The following is a 22365-nucleotide window of genomic DNA, read 5'->3' on the forward strand; positions in this document are numbered from 1 at the left end:
GGTTTCCTGCTCTGAGGACAAATAGAGAAGCTTGCCTTCACATAGCGAGGCCCAACCCCATATATCCCGTTTCCCATTACCAAAACTTTCACAACCCTTGCCTTCCCTGAAATCAGAATGCCAGCGCTGATAGAAACTAACAGGGAGTATGTGTTGGGGACAGATCTGGGCAAAGCCCGAATCCCAAGGATCCCAAGTCTTCCAGTCCTGTGACTCCTCCCCCAAAAACAATTCGGGAAGGAAACTACGCCAGCAGCGAAGCTCGTATGGTGGAATTCAGTAAATCCAATCAAAACGTAAGAGGACAGAGGAGCTCAAGAGTCAAGAGTCTACTTTAACTTCCACACTGCCAGTGCAAAACCAGCAAAGTACTAGATGTGGGAGGGGATTAATCAGTCTTAATTTCTCCCTCCTGCACTTTTATGGCTGCAGTATTACAAGTTTAAAAAAATAAAATCCAGCCAGAATGCAACATTTCCCCATTTCATTCATTTCATTTGTTTTCCTTTTTCCGCTTGCAATCAGTGGAGCCTAAATGTGTTCGACTTTTGTGGCATTGTACCAACAGCACATAGCAGACTGGTAAGATTTCTCAATGCAACAGCAGTTCCGGTGTATGGCAAGCTGTGTCTTGCAACAATGCAGGCTGCTTTTCTTTTAAAACAAGAAAACGATAGCAGCTCAGTGCCATGCGTGGGTCTAGACACGTACATCTTGGGATGAGAATAGTTACTTTTTGAAATGAGAAATGTCGGGTGGTGTTGTGGGTTAAACCACAAAGCCTAGGACTTGCCGATCAGAAGGTCAGCGGTTCAAATCCCTGTGATGGGGTGAGCTCCCGTTGCTCAGTCCCTGCTCCTGCCAATCTAGCAGTTTGAAAGCACGTCAAAGTGCAAGTAGATAAATAGGTACCCCTCCAGTGGGAAGGTAAATGGCGTTTCCGTGCGCTGCTCTGGTTTGCCAGAAGCGGCTTAGTCATGTTGGCCACATGACCCAGAAGCTGTATGCCGGCTCCCTCGGCCAGTAAAGCGAGATGAGCGCCGCAACCCCAGAGTCATCTGCGACTGGACCTAATGGCCAGGGGTCCCTTAACCAACTGACTGTCCCAAAGCTACTTTGTCTTTTTACATATTCTGATGTATTATTAAGTTCTCTCTCTCTCTCTCTCTCTCTCTCTCTCTCTCACACACACACACACACAAAGTCACCTCTCATTTCTGCACCTTTTGAAACCAGCATGCATTTTGTCAATATCTAAAGCAGAGGGAAAGCTTGGACCCTTTGGTAGCTAAATCACACTGTTGCAAGCTTTAAGTTATGATTTCTAGAAGAAATACTCTCCTTAACATTTCAAATAAAGCTTACCTGAATTTTTTTTAAAAAAAACGTATTTTCCTTACAAATGATAACTGAAAGCTTGCAGCAATGTAATTTCAACCAAACAAGAATGAAATAATGCACTGACTGTGCAGCAAAGTCGTCTGTGGTATTTTAAGCATGAATGGCATCAGGCCCTCACAACTAGGGGTGGGGGAGAAATTTGATCCAGTTTGCCTTTATAGGCAAACCTAATTCGCGCTTTCTAAAACAATATGTGAACTAAAACTCAGCCATCCTTTGAAATTCACATTTTTCTAATTTCTTTCAGTGCAGTTCACCTGTTAAGTAATGATTGGGGGGGTGCATGCACCAGGGTGCATAGAAGAGCATGTTTTTGTGAAAATAACAAACGAAAATGCATTATACTGAGGGAAATTGCTTAATAAAACTAAGCATATTGGGAGAAATTCACACTAAAGGGCTGGTGAATTTTCATGAAGACTAAAAATAAATTTCACAAGAAAATTCACAAACTGTTCAGGAAATGAAAAACTGAAATTTTCAGAGTGGCCCACAGTACATAACCCAACAGCTGAACACAGACCACCAGGTATATCTTGTTGGCAACTTAGGACAAGAGAAACTGGACGTCAAGTCCCTGGCAGACCGTAGTATGTGACGGGTGGCTTACACTTGACTCTACAGACTTGTGGTAAGTGTTGCTGCGTTTTACAGTGTATTTCTGTTTCAACTTCATATAGTAGTCCGAAGAACACATAATGTGATACAGCAAAACAGCTTCATTTCTGCTGTTCTGATGCAGAGCTCTTATTGAACCTGTTTCAAGCTAAATCAGTTCTTATTTTGTGCAACTCGAGACAGAATTTTGGCCCAGGCTTGGCAATATACAAGAGGATATATTGCTCTAGACTAAGGCATAAACATAAAAGATAATGCTGCAGACTGGCCGACGGCCATGCAGATTTGCTATACGGATGAGAGGTGAAGCATGTATTTTTTAACTACGTTCAGCATTTGTAACGAAAAACATACAAAGCAGTGAAGGCTCACGACAGCACATTCCCTATGCCATCCATTTCATCTGCTCAAGAGAATTGTGGCTTCCTTGCTCACAGACCTAAACAAATACCTTTCAAAATCACAATGACACTGTTTTGTCTTCCAATTGTGCCTTCCAATTGTGCAAAGGTCAGAAGGATGTGGTAGAGATTAGCACCAGGCCCATTATTTTGGTGGGGGAGGAGAATATCCACATCTTTTTGAAGAAAGTCGGCTCGGTATACGAGAGAGGGTGCAAAACTACTGATATCAAGTTTGATTTTTTTAAAAATTGTTGCATAGAAGCATTTGCACACATTCCCCAGCTGATTGCAAAAGTAACAAAATGGACACTTTCCTGAAAATAGAGACTCGAGTCAAAAATTGGATATTTTACCCATGAAACCCTAAGTCTACAAATGTGCATAGAAGGATACAAAGTATTATGTGATTGATAAGATATTTATGGTTTGGCTGTCACACCAAACCATAGCTTGGCAATACTTGAAAAAGCCCTGTGTTTGCACACGCCCTTCTTCCCCGTGTGCTCCACTTGATTCGTAACTTCCTAGTTTGGGGCAAACCATAACTTGCCTTTACAGCCAAACCAGCAAACTATGGCAGGTACAAACCCTGCAAGTCACGTTAGATATCAAGGCTCCATCTTCGTTCCAACATCTGTTGACAAGGCAAAAGCCTGGCCAATCTGGAAGCTTCACAGTGCTTATCAGAATGTTGCACCGATTCCCTGCTGTGACTTAGGGTAGCTCTGAGACCCCAAAATACACCCTCCTTGCAGTTTACCATTTAAGCCCTAACCTCAGCTTCTAAACTACCTTTGCCTTTAGGACTCTTCTGTCCCTGCTTATTTCTATACTATGTAAGACAGGGATGTGGGCCCTCTGCTTAAGTCTTGGCGGGTAGCAAGAGGGAAAGTGATTGAGAGAAGGGGAGGCAGAAACCAAAAGAAAAGGTGGCAGAGAGAGAGAAAAGGAGAGGTTCACTCATTTCAGGTCTGACGCTGCCCACTTCTGGCTCAAGCCCAAACTACCCCTAGCATGTGGTGGTTAACACTTGAGAGAATGCAGTACTCAACAGAATAAAGGCTCCTCACCCTGATGCAAGAGCTCTTGCATGCACTAACTCTGGAAATACCAGCTGCTCCAAGCAGAATAGCACTGAGGCATGTTGGGAAGTAGGCATATCATCTTAGATATTCCCCCAACACTGCCAAGCCACCCAAAGTGGGATGAAGTGGCCCCTGTGCCTCTTTCTTTCTGGGTTGTTGTTTTTTGCTTGTACACTGACCGACAAGATTGGGCCTTAAGTATCTAGTTCAGGGGTGAGTTACCTTTTTTAAAAAAGCTACCTTCCCTTCAGGGCCACATGCCAGTGGTGGCTGGAAGCCAGGAATGGGCGTGGGTGGAACAAGGCATGCTAATTCTACTTCTGTACTGTAGGGCTGGATCTAGACACATCAAAGAAGCAATTCGGTTAAACGCGTTGTAAACTTCATACAGGGAAATCCCGTTGGCAAAAGACGGGACTCCACAGTGCCATCTGGCGTCACAGTGTTGTTAACACATATAAAGCGCTTTATATCTATGAACGTAGCTGAGTCCTATGTTTGTTTCTACACATCCTCACACATCCCTCTCTGCCCTCCATCCGGACAACTTTTCAGAGTTCAAGGACCCATTCTAGCCAGGCAAACAGACTCAGGGAGGAGGGTGGTTGGGGAGAGTCCCAGAAGCCAGGTAAAGTTGCCTGGATAGCCACATTCAGCCCCAGGGTTTGAGGTTCTCCAACCCCGATCTAGCTGAAAGCCCACTAAGATATTCACTTGACCTGCCAGGCCTTCTAATGAGGCAACAACCAGGGAATGCATATTTTAACCTAAAATAAATACACACCATCAAAAGCAACCCAGTGTCAAATGGCAGAAGCCCACATGTCCCTCAGTTGATGCAATGGCACACTAGACCCAATATTGGTTGCGCTTCAAAGTTGGGTTGGTTTTCCGACAGTGCTGGGTCATTTCCGGGTCAAGTCTAGACCAGCTGCTTTGCAGAAGACTTTCTTTGGCTGGAGCTGGGGCAACTGGCACAGGATGAAGATGCTCCCGTCTGACCGCCATGAACGGGAAGGTGGTTGTTTTGCCTGCGCCTTCTAGCAGGGGTGTCATTGTGACCGCAGGGACAGTCAAACGCCTTTCCTGGCAAAAGCCTGGGCTGCCGAGAGCTGCTGGCAGCTGACCTGCAACGGGAGGCTTGGTCTTTTTGGGATTGTGACACATTAGGAAGATGCAAACGGCCACCGCACTCGCAATGAACAGAACTGCCACAGCGGCGAGCGGTACAATGATGAGCAGTCGGTTGCTGCTATGAGGGGACTGAACCCAGGTGCTTCTGGAGCTTGTTTTGATGGTGGTCTCAGCCCAGGCAGATTTGCCTTTTGCAACCTCCTCATTAAACCATGCCTCTTTATCGTTTTGATGCCCCTGGTGATTTTGGTTATGCCACGGAGTGTGGCTTGGTCCTTCAGTGTGCCCGTCACCCTCTGGAAAAATCACAGGTTCGGTTTTTGTAACGGTGTAAGTCTTTAAAATGTTTGCACTAGTAGTTAAGAGAGGCACTTCCGGTGTAAACATCTGAATCAGCGAGGGATCATGCGGCACTATGGCATAGTGAAACTGGCCCATGGCAGGCTGCACTTTGTCGGCTCTGAGTACAAATGTGAAGGAATCATTTAATAAATCAACCCCTGTCATATTGGCATCTGCCTCAAGGAATATAGCACCCTTGTCGATGTCGCTCTGTGTGAAGAATGCAGCTTCACTTTTAGAATTGCTTAATGACCTCCTTAGCACTTTCCCATAAGCTGGAGACACCATCACTTCAAACTTGGGGTTGCTGTTTGTCAAGTTTGCCAGCTGTGAAGCATCCAGGTCGCTGGCTTTTAGCTGGTAAGCCGCCCTGTTTGGAATGTTCAAGCCAAGTGCCGTTCGCACAAGAGGCTGGATTGTGATGTTCATAGCTTGTCCCGTTAGATTACTGTCCAACGTGAACACCGTGAATCCCAGCCTATCTCCAGTTGCGGTGAGGTCCGTCATACAATACACTAGTCTACTTGCATATAAATCGGTTTGGTAAAACTTGGTGACGCGCTCATTGCCAATCAATAAATGCCCATATCTGGGGGGTTCTGTTACTTCAAAACTGATCTCAGCGTGTCTCCCATTTGTGGTCGCCGAAAGGTGTACGTTCGTAATAGCGGCACTGCTTTGCCCTTGTGAAAGCACCACCTCTGTTAGGTTGACCAAGGTGACGGCCATGGGTGTCACCTCAAGGTTAAAAAGCTTGTACAGTGGACGGTGTTTTCCATCTGTCACGCTAAAGTAGAAGACCCCAGAGGAAGAAGTTCCATCTTGCACAAACCAGACAATGCCACCATCGACATCAGCTTGCGTAAAATCCTTGATGGATTCGTTGAGATGCGTCTGCAATGCTAGGTAGCCGTTTGGGGGATTGCTTATGATAGTGTATTTGATCTCTTCCGGGGTGTTATCCAAGTCTTCCACTTTCAGGTTTTCTGGTCCTAGAATTGCTGTATCTCCTTGTAAAACATTCAAATGTAGCTGCTTTGTCTTTAGCTCTGGAGTGTGGTCATTCACGGGCACAACAGTGATATTAAATGTCTCTTCTAAAACACCATAATCAGGTTTCACGGCAGACTTGCCTTTCTGGTTTAGCCACACAGCAAAAATAAATTGGTCCATGAGTGATTCAGAGTCATCATGTATATAGGTGATTCCAAATTTGTTAAGGATGTATTGGGAGAAATTAGGTTTCTCCCTAGTAATGTTTCTTTCTCCCACCACAATTCTGCCATGCGGGGGCAATGAAATAACTTGATACCATACTTCATATGCAGAACGTTGCATCTCGGGTAATTTAAAGAGCAAATTTGAACCATCTAGGTTAGTTTTGTCAATTAAAACCTTGCCTCCTTCATGGACAACAGCACCTATTGTTTTTTCAAAGAAAGAAAAAGTAGTTTTAATTCACAGTAGCAAGAAATCATGATTTAGAGGGCTATGATAGATTATAATATTTTAATGAGTAGGGAAACACAAATGTCTCTCTGAAGTTCTTTCTATCTGAGGCAGGATCTGTAATTTCCAAAACAGAAACTAGACAAAAGGCTTAAAAAAGGAGATGTGGGGGCAGCAGGGGGAGAACGAGTTTAGGAAATGTTGGGAAAGAAGTAGCCGTTTACTTAGTTTGCCATTGGAATGGAAGGAAACAAATCATACTTTTAACAATTTGCGCAGAGGAGTTGCTCTAACTAGCCAAAATAAATAGGAGACCCAGTAAGATAAGTGTTCGAATTTGATCAGCAAAACTTGAGCTCTAGTCCCTGCACATACATGAAATAACCTTGAGCCACTCATTCCTCTTAAGACCATAAAAATCAGGCCAAAAGCCCATCTTGTCTAGCCTCCAGTTCTCACAGTGCCCAACCACACACCTGTGGGAAGCCTGCAGTGAGGACCTCGGTACATGAACACTCTTCCCACTAAAGATTCCCAGCAACCAGATATATAGACATTGGCAGTAGAGCAAGTCATTGTTTCTCATCTTCCATGAGTTTGTCTAATCCTCATTTAAAGCCATCTAGGCTGGTGGCTAAATCTTATGCAAGCAAATTCCATAGTTTAACTTAAAAAAAAAGGACCCTGAGTGGTTAAGTCTAGTCAAAGGCGACTGTGGAGTTGTGGCACTCATCTCGCTTTCAGGCTGAGGGAGCCGGCGTTTGTCCACAGACAGCTTTCCGGGTCATGTGGCCAGCAGGAATAAAGCACTACTGGTGCGTGGAGGAGGACCATGACAGAAGCCAGAGCACATGGAAACGCCGTTTACCTTCCCGCCGGAGTGGTACTTATTTATCTACTTGCACTTCCTGCTTTCGAACTGCTAGGTTGGCAGGAGCTGGGACAGAGCAACGGAAGCTCACCCTGTTGCGGGGATTCAAACCACCAATCTTCTGATCGGCAAGCCCAAGAAGCTCAGTGGATTAGACCACAGTGCCACCCACGTCCTATAGCTTAACTGTGCACTGTGTGAAGAAGTACTTTGCTCACTGTCAAACTTTCAGCTTCCTTAAATGGCCCGAAATTCTAGTTTTATGAGAGAGAAAGGGGTAACTTCATGTGAGCTGTCGTGAGTTCCTCAATCATACAAATGTGATTGAAAACAATATACTGGTTTTACCTGTATTTGCAAGTAGCTGAGTGGTCCGATCATGTCCTTTAATTTCGTAAGAAATATTAATGAGGAACACCTGAAGATCCAGAGCTGCTGGTGGGGAGGAGACTGTAAAGGTAAAAGAATCCTGTGCATTCCAATAAACTGCCTCCTTATTTGCATGCTCAAAGATGAGCATCCCTTCATCTATCTGTCCAGAGGAGAGAGGAAAAGCAAATTACTGGAACATGCAGGTAAGACAGCAGAACCGGTCCGAAACAAGTTTCCAGCTAATTCTTTGGCCTACAGAAAAGAATTACTTCACATGCGGAATTGGGCCAAACCTCAGAGTTAAAACCTATAATCCTGTGAAAGTGCTGTGGGATTTCCATGACCGCAAAACCTTAATTCTATGTGTAATACAAAAGGTTTACCCTCAAGCCGGCTAACAAATCCATTGGTTCACGGCAATGAGTGCTCAGAGGGAGACCCTGGTGCTTTCGCAAGCGAAAGGAAGAATGCCTTCGAATCCAGAAACCCTCACCTGAGAACACTGTTAGGGAAGGTGAAAACCCATAAGGGAGTGCATTTTTAATTTTTACATTGTGGTTTTATTGGGTGTCTTCATGCGGTACAATATAAACTGCAACAGCAAGAAGAACAGGCAGGCACATTAGCACGCAAGCGAGCTTCCTTCCTCTCAGTGGCACCACTAGGGTCAGACTAGTGACAGTCCCTGAACAGCCTTCCCCCCCAAAAAAAAAACATTTCACAGAGCAGGCAATAAAGAAGTCTGAGTGATGCTACAGACAGTCATGCCTGACATCTTTAATTCTGCAAAGCTGGTGCACTAACCATCTCTACCTAAAGCACTGAAAACAATATTAGAAAAAGTGATCTGTTTGTCGAAACACGCCAGGAGGGGGCACACGCAGCCCCCAGAATGAGACAAACCTCTCCAGGCGTCTTCCCTATGAAGCGCTGCTCAGGATGTCCATAAATCTTCAGTCCCAGCATGCTTCCAGCAACACATATCAGAAGACTATGTGCACACTCACTCAGCGGAGTTTAGCAAAATAATAACAATAATAATTTATTATTTTTCCCTCGCCCATCTGGCTGGGTTTTCCCAGCCACTCTGGGCGGCTTCCACAGAAACCAAAAATACAGTAAAATCACATATTAAAAACTTCCCTGAACAGGGCTGCCTTAAGATGTCTTCTGAATGTCAGGTAGTTGTTTATCGCTTTGATATCTGATGGGAGGGCGTTCCACAGGGCAGGCGCCACTACCGAGAAGGCCCTCTGCCTGTTTCCCTGTAGCTTTGCTTCTCGCAATGAGGGAACCTCCAGAAGGCCCTCGGCGCTGGACCTCAGCGTCCGGGCAGAACAATGGGGGTGGAGACGCTCCTTCAGATATACTGGACCGAGGCCGTTTAGGGCTTTAAATGTCAGCACCAACACTTTGAATTGTGCTCGGAAACGTACTGGGAGCCAATATAAGTCTTTCAAGACCGGTGTTATGTGGTCTCGGCGGCCGCCCCCAGTCACCAGTCTAGCTGCTGCATTCTGGATTAGTTGTAGTTTCCGGGTCACCTTCAAAGGTAGCCCCACGTAGAGCGCATTGCAGTAGTCCAAGCGGGAGATAACTAGAGCATGCACCACCAGAAACGAAGTGGGGCGTAGGTGTGTGCATTCTAAGTATTTATTAAGCAATTTATACAGCACAAAGCAATCATGGCGTCTCTCCTATTTCTTTTCCAAGAGAGAGAGAGAAAGAAAGTACGACAGTACAATAGAGCGGAAGAGATAAGACTAGCTTCCGTTCTCACACTTTCCAAGCCTAGAAAGTAAACACAGACATGTGATGTAACAATCACACATCCAGCAACAGAGGAGTGAAACGCTAACACTGTTCACTCCCCACACGGCAGTTAAGGAGCGGTGGAAGAATATGCCCCTTTTTCTTTGTTCTGTTTTGGAGGAAAGAAGGAAAAGCCGACCCATTCTCCCCCCTTCCTCTTACCATCCGGGTAGCAGGAAGGTAATTTTTCCTTTATCCCCTGCCCACTGCAAAACAAAAGGAACAAACATCTAGCCAATGTGTTACCTTCCCGCTATTTGGAAAGCAGGGAGGAAGGAGCAACTAGGGCAGCATGAGGGGGCTGGGGGGAAAGGAAGTGATGCTGGCGCCCCAAACCACCTCACAACCTGGCAGCACCATCACTTCTGCTGCCTGCAACATGACTATGGAAATGTGCAGCTTTCAGAAAAGTAAAGGAAGGATCAACAAGCAGAACAAAACTGTCTTAATTAAAACTGAAGTCAATAATCAGAATTTAGAGTCAGTAATATTGTGCTTTAGAATATTTTAAACACATCACATTTGTTGACATGGTTTGGCTGTATATCTCTCAGCTTAATAAACTGAGACAGGCTCAAGCCTTGTCCCTGTGTACTATCCTTGCATTGCCTCTTCCCTGCTTTATTCTAAATGGGATTTGACCTAACTAACCATAGTTTCTCATTATGTCCGAACCAGGAAACTATGGTCAATCAGATGAGAAAGGTACGTCCCAGCCAGGCCATTACTGCGATTGTAGAGTTGGAAGGGACCTCAAGGTTCATCTACTAGTCCAACCTCCTCCGATGTAAGAATCTGTTGCCCAATGTGGGGTTTGGATCCACACCCCTTTACAGCAATCTTGTAACCATATTCTTAGGGCGACAACATTTAGCTGATTAATTCATTTAAATATTTTGATTAACTCTGATCTAAGGAACCTTCAGACAATCAGCAGAATTTTACTTGTTTTAAAACTAACACAAGCACTTATGAAAACTACAGGTGGCAAGTGCTGACTTAAAATACGCATTCCCTCCTGTGTAAGACGATAGTGTGGGGAAACCCTCTTTCTTCTAAGATAGTGCCTGTTGCATCATATTACCAAGAAACAAAGTCTGTTTTATTTCTTTAGAGCAACTTTTCTCATATGCACATTTTAGCTCAGGAGAGAGTAACTTGCCCGAAGTCACTTGGGATGTAATCATACTTTTAAATTAGCAGGTAGTAAAGCCCTCTTAAAAAAAGAAAAAGGTTATTACTTCTGAATAAATTTGTTTGAAACTGTTCTGCTAATCAGTTTACAGCAGAGGCAATATTTGAACTAGAAACTTCCTGTAGTTCAGCCTCTTAGCAACTATACACTACACTCCCTCAAATTTATAAGGTTTCCCCAGAACAAATGCAAACTTGGTTTCTATAACGTTGAGGATATATATATTGCCATAATCTTCCACTCCCTTTTCTTACATAGGTTTAGTAAATGTTGACCCTTCACATTAAACTTAGCACACCATATAACAGTGGTTCCCAAATGCCCCCAACCCCAAAACCATTCATAAATTGTTGTGGGTCTTGGTGGAACACTTAGTAATTCTTCTGCCTGCTGTAGCAAGTGTGTGATATTTAATTGTATTTGTAGAGGCAAGCCACACAGACCATCTAAATTCCATGGCTCACGCTTTGGGAATCCCTGCTGTATAATATTGTCCCTAACAAGCTTCTGATTGATCAAATGAAATGGGTAGGAATTTTTCTGTGAAAATATTGTCTAATTCCCCTCGAATAAGTGTGTAAACATAACGGACAGCAGAGATGTATTTGTAACAAAGCCATATTGCCGACACCCATAGTAAAACGGACTCTTACCATGGATTGCGTAAAACTTGTAATATCCTGTGTGCTATTACCCGAGACACTGATGAGTCTTCCAAGTTTCGGGGATTTTGCAACAGTAAATAGTATAGTTCTGTTTTTCGACTCAGCTACTTCATTGGTGACAGCTTTTAGATGGTGAGATGTAATAGGTTTCCTAGAACCTGAATAATTATAAGCAGTATATTAATATTGCACTGAGCACTATATTTGATGCTTCCTTTTTAGCATATAAATTTCTTAACGTGCAATTGCAATTGGCTGGCTCAAGACATTTTGCCGCCTAAGGACAAGGCAGTGGTCCCTCCCAATTTCACGTACAAAAGCCAACTGGACTCCCAGTCTGAAGTAGTATGGTCTGCTCTAGAGCCTCCAGCTGCTGCAAAATGCTATATGCTACCAGTCAGGTTCAAGGTTCTTGCATTAACCTACAAGGCCCTTTACAACTTGGGTCCAGGACATCTCAAGGACTGCCTGATCCCTGATATTCTTGCCCAATCACTGAGGTTTTCAGGAGGTCACTGTTACTGGTTCCCTGTGGCTAAGACCCATGGCTCATATTCACGAGGAAGCGTGTGCCCAGTAATGTGGGCCCAATTTTATGGAACTGTTCTCATTTGGGTTAGCGTTCAAAAATGTGGAGCTACCACCAAAAAGGCCCTATCTTTGACTGTTCTGGGGGTGGAAGCAACATGGATTGAAGACTGAATACCAATCTAATGCCCACAAGCAGACACAGCTCCATATATGACTTGCAGGATCGAGATCCAGATGAATATATAAAATAGACTTTAAAAGTGAATTAAGATAGAAATACAGCACATTTTTTTGTTTCAATATTTGAGAGATTTTCATTTGTTTAATAACAATTGAGCAAAAACAGGGGGAAAGGAAGACAAAAGAAAGCCTAAGACAGCTTTTGTCAACTTTTGGAATACAACAACCAAGAGCGGGCAGGCAGGAGGTGATGGGACTTGTAGTCCAAAACATTTAGAAGGCGCCACATTGGCAGAGCCTGGTCTGAGAAATGCAGGACAACTGAGAGGTGAATCAAAGTAGCGAAAGCTGTGTTTAATTTATATAAGCACTTTTCTAACTCAAAAAGTGCTCAAGAGAAAATCTTGGCAGTTATTGCAGCCCTAGCAGAGCTGAATGTATGGAGAGATGCATTACTTTTCTCACATGGGAAAAGTGGAATAGTGGAACGGCTCCTTCAAAACTGCACCAGGAATAGTTTGCTTATAATTATCTTTGGCTTACCATAAAAACCCCTATAAAAGCTAATGCCTAGAGCTATCTCAGAAGACCAAAAGCAACTGCGGGGACAGGGGTTTAGATTTTAAAAGCCTTACCCATGCAGCTTAATACGATCACATTTATTCAGACTGAAACCCAAGTCCCATGCTTTGCTTCTTTTGTTAAATCAGCTCATTATGAGCAGCTCTGCATTTTATTTTCATGGTTTGTAGTTTTTACTGTTCAGCACCCAGAGAACATTAAGTTATTGTGAATTGTGCTAATGTTGTAAATAAAATAAATATATAAATAAAAATATGCTGAACCAAAGTAAAACCCAAATGTTGCAAGCATACTGAATTACGCAAATTAAGTAAATTTGTGTGTGTGTGTATGAGAGAGAGAGAATTTCATATATTCCTCTGCTTCCAAGATTTAGGATTCATAATGGGAAAGAATGCAAATTTGGTAGCAGACAACTACTTTTGCATACAGAATGTCTCATGTTAGCAGCATCTACCTATAGGGTCTGACAATATATAGTCTTTGAGAGAGTTCATACGTGACTTGAGCAAATGTGCATATGACTATTACCAGATATTAATTATTGTTGACCTAAAGTCAGCCTTCCCCAGCTTGGTGCCTCCAGATGGCTGGGGCTGATGAGAGTCAGGAGTCCAATTTCTGGAGGACACTAGGTTGGGAAACCTGCGATACTCCAAAGGTTCTTCGGTTCCAGCTCCCAGCAGCTCTAGCCAACATGGTCAATGGTGAGGGATTATGAGAGTTGTAGTCCATCAACATCTGGAGGACCACATGCCCTCAACCCCCAGCTTAGGGGCGGGCTACAGCTCAGTGAAGCACATGCTTTGCATATAGAGGGCCCCAGGTCCAATCCCTGACATTTCCAGGTGCAGATGGTAAACACTCCTTTCTGAAATTCTTGTGAGCTACTGCCAATCAGAGCAAGCAATACTGAACAGGTTGGACCAATGGGCTGGTTTGATGCAAAGCAGCTTCCTGTTTTATAACATGGTGTGGGAGCTCCATGTTTGCAACACCCAAAACCCTTTTTCCTTTCTCATAAAGTAAGAGCTAAACACTGAATATTGGGTTAGACATTCCATAGCCCCAGAGTTTATTCTTCTTTCCTGGATATTTAAAAATGAAAATATAAAGTCTCACCTGGAAAGACAGCCAGTCCATTGTTATTTTCTAAGCGAATAACCAGAGTTCGAGCTGTGATGCTAAAAATTTGTCGAGGTGCAAAGTTCAGACCGTCTGTCACTTGAAAATTGAAGCCTCCAGACATGGCCCCTGAGGGAAGATGGATAGACTCTTATAACAACAAAAATTATCCAGAAACTTCTGAAAGTAAAACTAAGTAACTAAGAAAAAATATATAAATCTGGAATGACTATGATGGGTTTCTATGTACAGACAATCTTTGTACCTACAAGTGGACCTTGGACAATGGAATCCTTTTTATTCTTTTTAAAAAATCTGAACTTCAGTATTTTCAGTCAGCAGATTCGTTCACATATCATGGTAAGCCATAATTGAAGGTTTACCACAATTGCTCCTTTCTGGTATGTTTGTTCCTCCCTGCTAGCATACCGATGAAACAAACCACGATCCCCAGCTAATCGTTATCTGAACCATGAATTGTGGTTTGTTTTACCATCAACAAACCATGATAAGTAGCTAAGGTTTATTCTTGACTTGCTGGTTGTCATTTGTTGCAAGCAAACCAAACCAAAATGCCTTGTTTGGTCATAATGATAAGCCAGGGAACGCAGTTTATTTTCTCCACATATTATTGGAGGGAGACATACAGTCCAGGAAATGTATTTTTTGTGTTTTATTAACTATGGTTTACCATGACATGTGGACTGGGTCCCTATGTTCTGGTGTCCATATCTAAGTGAAAGATCTGAGTGGGTGATGGACTCTACTTACTACTCAGTGGAGTAAACAAGACAAATTATTGTGGCATTATCTACAGAAGGTGGGATTAGTTCGTAATGCATCAGAAGTTTTCAGAATTCAAAAGAGATCCAACGGAAAAGGGACAGACAATGGCTCGGTTTGCACGTACTGCTAAGCCAAACCATAGCTTAGCACATATGAAGAAGAATGTGGGCTTCTGAAGAGATCATGGCACGTTTGCTCATTCTGATGGACTGCAGAAAGAGAAGCCATGCTTGCCTTCGTCTGTCATCCAAACCCAGGCTTGTAGTTGGTCTCTTCCAGTCCAGCTGCAAGCTGGAAACCAAAAACAAGCCTTTCCTATCGATCTTGTTTTGTCTGGAGGAGACAAATCATGAGCTTGAGTTGAGACAACAAGCTAAGCCAACCTGTGGCTTAGCTCACAGCTTCACACCAGTACCAGAACTGGAAGCAGAGCAAAGTAGCAGGGATGTCCTCTCCAAAACCTTTCACACTCACACGGTCACACTATGCCATGGTTTGGCTTAGCACTTATATGCAAACTGGGGTGGGTGGTGGAGGTCTGGTTTGCACGACTCGGGTGGTAGCAAGTCACGAATACACTTTTCATTCAGCACCCTTATTCTTCTGGAATTGTTAGGCTTGCAAAAGAAAAAAGAAAATTTGAGCAATCTTTGTAAGGTGATTGAGAAGTGTCATATAGTATACCATTGCTCCTCCCATATCCCACTTTCATATCAATGGAATATGGACAGAATAATTTCCATGGGGGTTTTACTTGTCTTAAAATTTAGCTTCCTGATTTCTGAGTTGTTAGTATGTATTTCCATCTGACATCAATGCAGGCTTGGGCTGATGGGAGCTGTAGTTTGAAACATCTGGGGGGCACCAGATTTGCCAAGGCTGTCCTATATTATGTTGGGTTATACCGGCATCCTTAAATGAACTAAAATGTAAGAAATATATCCAAAAAAATAAATCAAAACACTCAACAACTGATACATGAACATGACATACCATTATGGACAAACACTAACTGTCCTTCCTCAATATGAGCTTGGGTAAAATTAAGTGTACTTTTGTTTGGAGAAGACTTGAGTGCCAAGTGACCATTGCTTGGAGGAGAAATAGAGTACAAGAGTTCTGCGGGAGAAGAATCTTTATCTTCTGCACAAAGGTCATTCACAGTTATTTCAGTGACTGATCCCACCCAGACCTTTAAAAAAAACCACACACACACACAAGAGAAAAACAGGAAATAATTACACAAATTGATTCCGGTTACCCCAAGTGGTTAAATGTATAGCTTTGCAACTAAAGCAGGTTGGCAAGACCTAGGAAGGTCCATCATTAAAATCCTTTCAAACTACAAAGACTTAAATAAGATATTGAACCAGTAGGAGAAGGAATTGTGTATAGCCTGAGAGCAGCTGAATGCTTACAAAGATCGTCTGCGTGACTCACTCTGTCTCGATACCTATCTCAATAGCAGCAGTGTTTCATTGAAGTCTAGAACTGCAGGCCAATCTATGACTGAAACAAACAGGGAAATAGATGGGCTAAGGCTGATGCTCTGCACCTCACAGTCTGGGTCAAAAGAAAGGCGCCAGGAGAAAATGGCTTGGAAGAATGCCAGAAGCAATAATACCTTGGATATCCGCTTGCAATGTGCACATGGCCGCAAGATAGTAAAAGGAGAAAGGGGGAAAGAAACATACACACATGCTGATGCGGCAATAAATCTGTTAGTCTTTAAGGTGCCACAACGTTTTGCTGTTCTTGATGGAACGGATTAAAAGAAGTTACCCCTCTGGGCCAGGGCTTGCCTGCTATTCTGTAAGCTCTCTTGACCCATCCCCAAACCCCTCTTTAGCCAATCCGCTAAGCCTTGTCATAAATGCATACTCATCAGACATTACTAATTTCTGGTTTCTTCGGAGGCTGCTCTGTTCTCCAGTTTGCGGCATTTCCCCCCTGCCACACAATGAAGCTGGCTCCATCTAGCAGCAGCTGTGTGACAATTATGGAAAAGTGTCTGCAACATCAAAGAGCAAATAACAAAGCTGGCTTAAAAGAAAGGCCACCTCATTACTGTTTGACAAGTCAACTCGTGATGGCTCTTTGGAGATGTTACTTTTGACTGACTGGGAAAAAAAATGGGGGCAGCAGGTTTTAATTAACTTTTTAAACTGCCTATATGTATGTCATTCCTGAAGAGGTGTTCCTTTCTGTGTGAGAAAGATGGGAGAATGCTTCTTCTAAGTTGATGTCTTCTGTGTGCATCATCTAACAGCAAAGTATGGTTTTCTTCTTTATAACTATTATTTTTCTAATGCAAACATTAACGCGGATTTAATAAATCAAATCACCTTTGAAGACCAGTTCCGCCCTTTTCTCATGCACAGGAAACAATACCTCCCTCATTCAACATCTTTATATGTATACATAGTAAAAATTAGTTTAAAAAATACAATCTGCTGCCCTATTATAATCAGGGCCATGTTCATTAAAAATGTGGGGGGAACTCCCTTTCTTATAAGACTACTCTGAGCCCACTTAGCATTTCTGCAATGCCTCAAAGAGTTAAATATCTCCCAGACTAGACCTTGGCTTCCCTATTCAGTAGGTCTGCTTTCTAGCTCAGTAACAGGCTTGCTATGGTCCTCAGTACTGCTTGCAACACAGATTTCCAGCTCTTTACCACCTCCCCGACCCCCAGTCTCTTCCACTTCACTGGTATTACAGTCATGGAAACTTGATTCATGTTAGGGCGTCTTGCTCACACCTAATTCTGGACCTCCAAGATAATCTTCTCCTGGGACAGTATCAAAGTCTGCACAATCCCCTCAAATTGTTTTTAATCAATTACTCTGATCAGTTAACTAAATATTGTTGCTGTGGTTATAAATATATAAGGATAAACACAGAAGAGAAACCTGTGGATTGACTGTCCCATCAGTATGTTGTTATCACAAACTGTTTTGGAAATTCCCGTTGCTGGTGGCGGGGGCCTGGGATGGAAACAGGGACTGCGATTTGAGAAATGCAAATGACTGCCCCTGCTCTCACAGTTACTTGTATCCTGGCCACAACATTTCAGAACAAATGCATGCTTTGCAGAAGAAAATGAATGAAGCTAACGACTGAGAAAAGACACCCCACGCCCAATAGCACCATTCACAAGAAATGCTCCTGGGCTGAATCAATGGGTGAGTGGGGGTTATATCATGCAAGCTGGCTTGTCCCACTCGACATTCACATTAGATGTACAGATATTGGGTGAGAGGTAATCTGGCATCCATGATGTCAGAGGCAGAACTAATCAATGTGGGTCTGCTCACATGTTGACACAGGGTACCACTGTTTCATGAAAAGGCTAATGTCTCTCTCTTTCGTCCTTCATCATTTGTACTCATAATTTCACATTTTATTGTAGCCCCTTCCTTGTCACAAAGGAACGCGTCAGATGTTAAGCTGCTGTTGGGCAATAAGGTTTCATATAATATTTAAAAGAACCACAGCAATCTTTGACAAAATTCATTCTCATGTTGAATTCAATAGAAACACTGCCACCACATCAAACGATACCTGATGGTGCCTCTGCTAAGGGAAAACAGACACTTTAATTGTGAAATGGGATCACCAGAATGTGTGTTTAGAGTAAGACAATAAAGTAGCCCCCGCCTCAAAAAGGAAAAGGAAAAAGAATGCAGGTTATTGTGCAGAAATGTCTAGTTGCAACTCTTCTCGACGGAAAGCAAATAGGAACCCCTTGCCATAAGAAATGAGCCAGTATTGCAAAATTAAAATTAACTCTCCAGCTTCCTGCCTTTCTGTGCCCAGGGAAAATTTAAAAATTTCAAAATGATTAAATGATTTTAATATTGAATTTTTCTATTGTTGTAACGTAACTCTGGGACCACAGTGGGTGTTTACCATCTCCCCAAATCCTGGAAAGGTGTTACTACAATATTACAGTGGTTACCAACCAAACATAACTGGTTAAAAAATGCCAGCTGTCACTAAATCCAACGTGGGCAGGAAACCCTTAGAAATGGATGTAGCCATCATACAGGAAGACATTTGCTTTAACAAGATCCTATTTTTGGCATATATATATATATATATATATATATATATATATGCCCCTTTATAACCAGGCTTCTTTGTCCCTTTCACTTCTTAACCCACCCCCAAACTCCTCCCTCCATCTCTACTGATTTGATTTCATCAGTGTTATTGTTGTATTCTGTTACATAGGTCATAGCCAACTATGTCTTATTCAGAGGAGACCCATGGAAATTAAGAGGTGCATTAATTTCAACAGGTCTGTTCTGAGTAAATCAATGGGACATGTTTTTTATAATTGAGTCCTGATTTCAACAAGTTTGAAGTGGGGCTGGCGAATCTGTGGCCCTCCAGAGTTTGCGGGGCTGTAATTGTCCAAGCCTTCTGGGAGTAGGGGAGCCCAACGACTTGTGGACTGCCGCAGATTCCCAATCTTTACATTACTACCTTCCTCATGGCCCAGCCCATAAACTTCAGGGCATTCCAAAAAAGGATCATTATCTGTTTTCCTAGTTTTGTCTCAACACATTGTACAAATATAATACCAGATTCTTTTCTCTCCTTTTTAATTGAGTGGATCGGGGGGGGGGGGAGAGTATAAATTATGCCACCGTACAAGGGATTGTTAGAGTTCATGGATATCCAAAGCTCAAAGTGTATCCACAATCATTTAATTCCGTCTATTTATTCTTTAAATTCTAAACACTACTTCTAAAAAAGTCACCTGCTTTGAACTGAATCCGCTTCCATGGGGATGTTTCTAGATTGGGGTGAGAGTGTTTATGCCTCACTGCTGTACAATTAAATTAAATACTAAAATGGTACGAACCATTGTCAGGGCACCTTCTCACATTACAATTCTTTGATTCTGTTTTTTGATGACTGGGGAAGCTTCCACAAAAATGAAAACATGGCCCCCTTGTGGTTATACAGATATACTACTGTACTACTGATGAACTTCTGTATCTATGCTTGAAATGATGGCCACCTTAGATCCTAACTAAGTGAATGGGAAGCAGAAGATCTTCCCTTCCCTCTGCTTCCTGGGGATTCTTGAAAATCTGTTCTGGAAGGCTGGGGAACTTTCTGGAGTAGTGTGCGACATAAGAGCATAGGAAGCTCTCTTATACTGGGGCAGACAGACCATTGGTCCAACTACCTCAGTACTGTCTCCTTGAATGGCAGCAGCTTTCTAAGATTTTCAGGAAAGGAATATTTCCTGCAGATGCCAGGGATTTAACCTGGGATATTCTGCACACAAAGCAGATGATCTGGATGGGGAAGGGGGGATCAGTGAAAAATGTTGCACTACCCCTGGTTTCTCTAGCAGAGAAACAGGGTCCCAGTTTCCTCCAGAAATGGAAGGAGACCTTGCACTCATGAAAGGCTGGTGAGGATCCAAGCTGATGCCATCTATAATAATAATAATAATAATAATAATAATAATAATAATAATAATTTATTATTTATACCCCGCCCATCTGGCTGGGTTTCCCCAGCCACTCTGGGCGGCTTCCAAAAGAATATTAAAATACTATGATACATCAAACATTAAAAGCTTCCCTAAACAGGGCTGCCTTCAGATGTCTTCTAAAAGTCTGGTAGCTGTTGTTCTCTTTGACATCTGGTGGGAGGGCGTTCCACACGGAGGGCGCCACTACCGAGAAGGCCCTCTGCCTGGTTCCCTGTAACTTGGCTTCTTGCAGTGAGGGAACCGCCAGAAGGCCCTCGGTGCTGGACCTCAGTGTCCGGGTAGAATGATGGGGTGGAGACGCTCCTTCAGGTATACTGGACCGAGGCCGTTTAGGGCTTTAAAGGTCAGCACCAACACTTTGAATTGTGCTCGGAAACGTACTGGGAAACGTACATCTAGATAAAATTGCATTCCTGCTAACTTGAAACAGGCAGGATATAGGAGACCAATTCTGCTTAGAATATATTCAAAGGCTTAATAATCTGAAACAGAAGCCACATACCGTGTATCACTCCCCAAGAGGCCAGTCATGAACATGTGATTAATCTTTTGATTAAAAAGGGCTTGTGAATCATTCACTCAGATGGATTATTCCTCCAAAAAAGGAAAAGGTGAAGAAAGTTTCAAATGGTAAATTGTCAAAATGACTGATCGTTGCTGAATTAACCACTCCTTCAGAATATCAAACAGCACATTGCACAAGTTGGAAATCACTCAGGGGAGGGTTACAAACGTTGTGAAGGGATGAAAGGGCAAATCTGCTGAATACCAGAGGGTTGGGGTATTAAATATGGAGAAGCATTTTAAAGCATAGCATAAATTAAGACTCAATCCCTCTTTCCAGGTTAGTCTGGGAATAATAGTTCGGTGGGGTCTCCTAACAACTCTCACCACCCTTAGCAAACTGCAGTTCCCATGATTCTTTAGGGGCAGCCATGGTTGTTTAAAGTGGTACGAAATGGCTTTAGATGTGTAGCGCAGATGGGGCCTAAACTAGGTTCCTTCATTTCAATGGCTCCACTCTGAATAAAACTTAACTGGATACTAGCCAATCTTTTTCATGCATGTTTTTCATACAGAATTTAGGACGACCTTTTCAGTTCTAGCTGTGCGTGCTGTCTTTTACAGAAACAAGGCACAATTAACCCAGATGAAGAACTTGGAAATAATGTAGGTCTTACCCGAAGTATTTTGTTTCGTCTTATAACAGGGGGTTCATCATTTACTGGTGAAATAGTCACAAATACCATTTGAGGCAAGCTTTGCTTCCACAGTTCTGTGCTGTTTGCTATGATGGTGAAATTGTCAAGTAGCTGTTCGCTGTCATCATGAATATAGAAGATGAATCCTTGCTCTAGCTGAAAAGGGAGAGTAACCAAATTAAGAATCTAGCCTGTTCCAAAAATGAAACTGCAAGGATTCAACCACTACATGTCCTAAGTAACTGTCATGTTACTTATTACATTGTTCTTGTCCTGTGTTATATGCAATAAACAATACAATATACAAGAATGAAAGACAATACATTACTTTAAAATGTGGGAGGTTTCTCATTGTCAGAAGCAACATACTGTCCAGATCAATGGAATATTGACCACTCCCAGTTATACAGTTCCCAAATAATAATCTGCACTGCTTTTTTAAACAATAATTTAAAACAGAATTGTGTTTTCAGTAATCTCACCTGTTTTCTGGTAAATTGAGCCAGTGCCATTCCAGGAAAGTTAGAGTTTGCAATCCGCCCATGTTTCGGTGGCTCAATCAAACCAAATTCACATTTGAGCCCTGCAAAATGGCTATTAGGGATTTTTATAACATCTTCATCCAGGACTTTTGAACCCCCTTCGGTGACTGTGAAGTTGTGTACTTCTAATGGGATCACTTTTGGAATGATGTCCACAGCAATTTCTATTCCACTGACTCCCCGAATTCCATTGGTCACGTCCAAGGAAAACCAGTCTTGGAGTTGGCCTGAGACAGTCTGCACATACTGGATGTTACCATCATTGATATCTTCCTGGCTGAAGGACAAAACTGGATTCTCTTCTGCTCCAAGGTAGCCTTCCTCTGATGCAAACTTCCGAAGGTACCCATACATTGGAGATGACCTTACTTTGAACTCTATCTCTGATGGCAAACTGTTTTCATGCACAACCTTGAAGAGTACATGTACAGTTCATTAAAAGCATAGAATAACCACCGTCTTTCTTTTAAAACAGTTTTCACATTTAATCCTTAGAAAGTACAACACAACACTCTTCCATCTATGAGATTATTCACTGAGTCTGTCCAAGG

The 22365-nt window shown here is 42.7% G+C and overlaps 1 protein-coding gene across 1 annotated transcript in view; it reads right to left on the reverse strand.

Moving 5' to 3' along the window:
• Nucleotides 1-2754: 2754 nt before the first annotated feature.
• LOC309542825 (chondroitin sulfate proteoglycan 4-like) overlaps nucleotides 2755-22365 on the reverse strand; it is a 31694-nt gene continuing 12083 nt past the window's right edge. Inside the window, exons 4-10 of the mRNA XM_082241735.1 lie at nucleotides 21755-22225; nucleotides 21252-21428; nucleotides 15546-15744; nucleotides 13764-13895; nucleotides 11337-11506; nucleotides 7653-7836; nucleotides 2755-6405 (exon numbers count right to left, since the gene is read on the reverse strand). Of these exons, the coding sequence (XP_082097861.1) occupies nucleotides 4358-6405; nucleotides 7653-7836; nucleotides 11337-11506; nucleotides 13764-13895; nucleotides 15546-15744; nucleotides 21252-21428; nucleotides 21755-22225 (3381 nt within the window). The 3' untranslated portion in view covers nucleotides 2755-4357. The remainder of the gene's footprint in view (nucleotides 6406-7652; nucleotides 7837-11336; nucleotides 11507-13763; nucleotides 13896-15545; nucleotides 15745-21251; nucleotides 21429-21754; nucleotides 22226-22365) is intronic.

Source organism: Podarcis vaucheri (assembly GCF_965113315.1).
Source record: "Podarcis vaucheri genome assembly, chromosome: 11".
Lineage (NCBI taxonomy): Eukaryota > Metazoa > Chordata > Lepidosauria > Squamata > Lacertidae > Podarcis > Podarcis vaucheri.